This window comes from Glycine soja, chromosome 18, assembly GCF_004193775.1.
Source record: "Glycine soja cultivar W05 chromosome 18, ASM419377v2, whole genome shotgun sequence".
Classification (NCBI taxonomy): Eukaryota; Viridiplantae; Streptophyta; class Magnoliopsida; order Fabales; family Fabaceae; genus Glycine; species Glycine soja.
In genome coordinates this window covers 56,381,463-56,384,784 of record NC_041019.1, presented here as the reverse complement: position 1 = coordinate 56,384,784, position 3,322 = coordinate 56,381,463, and the positions used below count along the sequence as shown (strand labels likewise).

General features: G+C 31.2%; 1 protein-coding gene across 2 annotated transcripts; it reads right to left on the bottom strand.

The window, feature by feature from the left end:
• Positions 1-331: 331 nt before the first annotated feature.
• On the bottom strand, positions 332-2,436 carry LOC114397603 (60S ribosomal protein L23a-like). 2 transcript variants are annotated; one of them, XM_028359718.1, is made up of 4 exons: positions 2,312-2,436; positions 2,109-2,156; positions 932-1,298; positions 332-607 (listed from the first exon to the last, which is right to left on the bottom strand). In XM_028359718.1, the coding sequence occupies exons 2-4, from the start codon at positions 2,122-2,124 to the stop codon at positions 523-525; spliced, it is 468 nt and encodes a 155-aa protein (XP_028215519.1). In that variant the 5' UTR covers positions 2,125-2,156; positions 2,312-2,436; the 3' UTR covers positions 332-522. The 2 variants fall into 2 exon arrangements, with proteins under 2 accessions (XP_028215519.1, XP_028215520.1); XM_028359719.1 differs by having other exon boundaries at positions 2,317-2,411.
• Between the last annotated feature and the right edge of the window lie 886 nt (positions 2,437-3,322).

Sequence of the window (3,322 nt, the reverse complement as noted above, 5' to 3'; positions counted from 1 at the left end):
AAACAGCCAAAACCTTGCACAGAAACATTCATAAATTATAAGAAAGACAACTAAATCTATTTTTAATAAAACTAGAGTTTAAAACAGGGTTTCATTGGTTTGGATTCAAATTCTTGTTCATCCAATAAAATGAGTTGGCCCAAACAGTAGCATGTCTTGAACTTCAAATCCTATGAGAGCACCATAAGCAGACTCTGCACCATGTGCATAATTTAACACAGAAAATGAGTTGAATAAATTACTCATAATACTGACTTAAACCACAGAAACTGAACAATCAAGGTGGAAATTTATTTCTGGTGAGATATATAGCATATTTAAGTGGTGATAATGATAAAGCAATCAGTCACAGATTAATTATTAATTATACTAGTATAAAACTGAATTCATAAAAATGTTCTGAACTCAAAATTGAATAAACAATAGTTAATACATATGGAAAACAAAGAGTCCTAACTCAGGACATGTAGAACAACTATCTTAACAATGAAGGATTGGCTTTGCAAAAATCAAGAGTACATCTTAGATGATACCAATCTTGTTAGCTACATCCAAGGCATCATAGTCTGGAGTCAACCTAACATAGGCTTTCTTTGTTCCATCAGGCCTGCAAAAAAAAAAAAAAAACCAAGTTGGTAATAAAAAACAAAGAAATATACTGCTTAATATAATATATTATGTGATACTCATTAATGAAGCACTCCAAGTACAAAGTGCAATGTAAAAAAAAAAAACTACATAACTTCTTTAAATAGTTATAAGTTGATTCATCTGTATGTCAGTATTGTGAATGTGAATCTACTTCTAAGGACACAAGTTAACAGAAACCACTGTAAGCTAAGCAATTGGTCCTCTTTCTCTACATTTGGTTGTTTATCAACAATTCAAAATTACATGTAGCAGATCTAAATACATTTTTCATTTCCATTACCTGATTAAAGTATTCACTTTCTTCGCCTGAATGTCATACATCTTCTTCACAGCATCTTTAATCTTCTTTTTGTCAGCACGGAGGTCAACAATAAAAACCAGTGTGTTGTTATCCTCAATTTTCTTCATTGCAGACTCAGTAGTTAGAGGAAATTTAAGTATCTGGTAATGGTCCAACTTGTTTCTGGGTGGAGCACTAATACGAGGGTACTTAGGGTTCCTTTCTTTCTTCAATGTCCTTGGCCTGTGAAATGTAACAGATGTCCTGATCTTTTTAGCTTTCTTCTTAAACACTTGGCCACCTGATTTGACAGCCTTTGCTGTCTTCAAAGCCTGAGCTTTGGGATCAGCCTTTTTGGCATTGTCCGCTGCACAAGGAAAAAAAAAGTAATTAGATAATTACCAGGAAACCAGTACTGCTTTGAGCATTTGCCACCAATGTCTATAAAACAATGCATCAACCTAAAAGACAATTTGGAAACAGAAAATCAAACTAGCAAAAACTGACAAAAAGATGCATTACAAGGAAGAGCAGGACATGACTTATGACTGGAGAGTTAAAAGGAAATGCAAACTAAAGGAAAGCCAAATACTTATGTATTATTTGTCAATATCTCGACAAACACTCCAAACTCGCTGGTATAAATGAAAAACAAAATATTCTTCATTCAGCTAATATTAAAGAAAATGACCAGTGGCACATCCATTTTCTTTAAATTAGGAATACATTCAGTCAGTTCACAAGCACACACTGGAATTCAAGAGCCCCGTAACCAAAAGAACCAAAAAAAAAAGTAGTGCATTCACCATAATAAGCTATGAAGCACCGACACCGACACCAACACCAACACCGGACACAACACGGACACGGACACATAGACACCTGTAATATCCAAAATATTGAACGTAATACAGGTGTCGTGTAGGTGTCGGACACTGACACGGACGCGTGACACGGCAAGGGGCTGGATGTCAGTGCTTCATAGATAATAAGTACCATATGCACCGAGTATCCAACATCAGAAAACAGGATATGTTTTAGCACAAAACAGACCATTACTAGCATCCAACTTTTTCAGCAACAAAACATAAATATCAACATTACATACATGAGCCTCTAGATAAATAGATTGATAATATTGAAGAAATGACCATAAAAAGAATAATGCAAGACCCACCCTTAGCAGGAGCCATTGTAATCACTCACCGGCAATTCTTACAACCTCCTGCATATACATTAATAACACTAAACTGCATCAGCCAATTAAAGCATAAGCAAGTTTTTTTAAAATAAAACGAAAGCTACACGAAAACAAGCTTCAGCATTCAGATTCAAAATAAAATGGCTTAGTGGAAATGCATGAATCAAAAATTACGAAACCTTACAAAACGGATGGCTGCTGCAGAACTAGGGTTTAGGGTTGAACAGCTGAAGGAGGGAGGTGATTTATATAGAACACGAAATTACGGTAACAAACTTGTCGGGCCCAAGATCTGAAATCCAAAGAACTTGTGCCTATAGTTTTCAAAATGGGTTGATATCAATGATTTGGTCCGAGACACAGAACATAAATTAGCCCACCATAAATTATTTATTTTTTAAAGTTTATTTAAGTATTTTTATGGTATGAATTTTTTTAAATAAATATAAATTAAAAATTGAGAAAATATTAATTAAATTTATAAATTATTTTAATAGTAATAAAAAAAACTAATGAATGATAAAAAAGTATGGGAATTTTTATTTTATTTTTTAAATGTAAAAATAATTTGGTTTAAAAAATATTATTTTTATTTAAAATACCATAGAATTTAATTTACATGTCTTGTTGGTGATAATGGTGGTGATAGCGGTGATAGTGTCGATGATAGTGATGATGATGATACCAATATCAATGTCGATGATAATAATAATGACGATAGTATCAATAATAATGATAATAAGAAATGGTCATTATCAAATATACAAATAGTGCTTCTTCTAAACAAGAAACAAAATTCACATGTATTTTTGTTTTAAAAATGAATATAAAAGTGTTTTAAAATTAAGTTAAAAACTCTTTTATCTTCATTTTTGTCAAAAGCATTTTATTCTTGAAAATAAAAATAAATAAGAAAATTGCAAACATCCCAAACGATCACTTAATTCCATGGATATTTTTTAAAAAAAATGATATTATATATTAATTAAAGATAACTAACTTAACTATTTTTATTAGTATTTGATTTGATAATATAAAAATAAAAAGATAGTATTTAATTCATGGTTTTTATATATCAATTGAAATGTTTATTTTATGTAGCGTGTCTAAAAATTATGGCAAGTAACAATTAGTGTCTTCAAGTCAAAGGACTAGATTAGAAGTGAAAGATAATTACACAAGATACAAAT

Excerpts from the sequence above, each read along its gene's own strand:
- LOC114397603 (XM_028359718.1), bottom strand. Across the intron at positions 608-931 it reads AAAGTGAATACTTTAATCAG|GCCTGATGGAACAAAGAAAG; the intron begins GTAATGGAAATG and ends TTTTTTTTGCAG.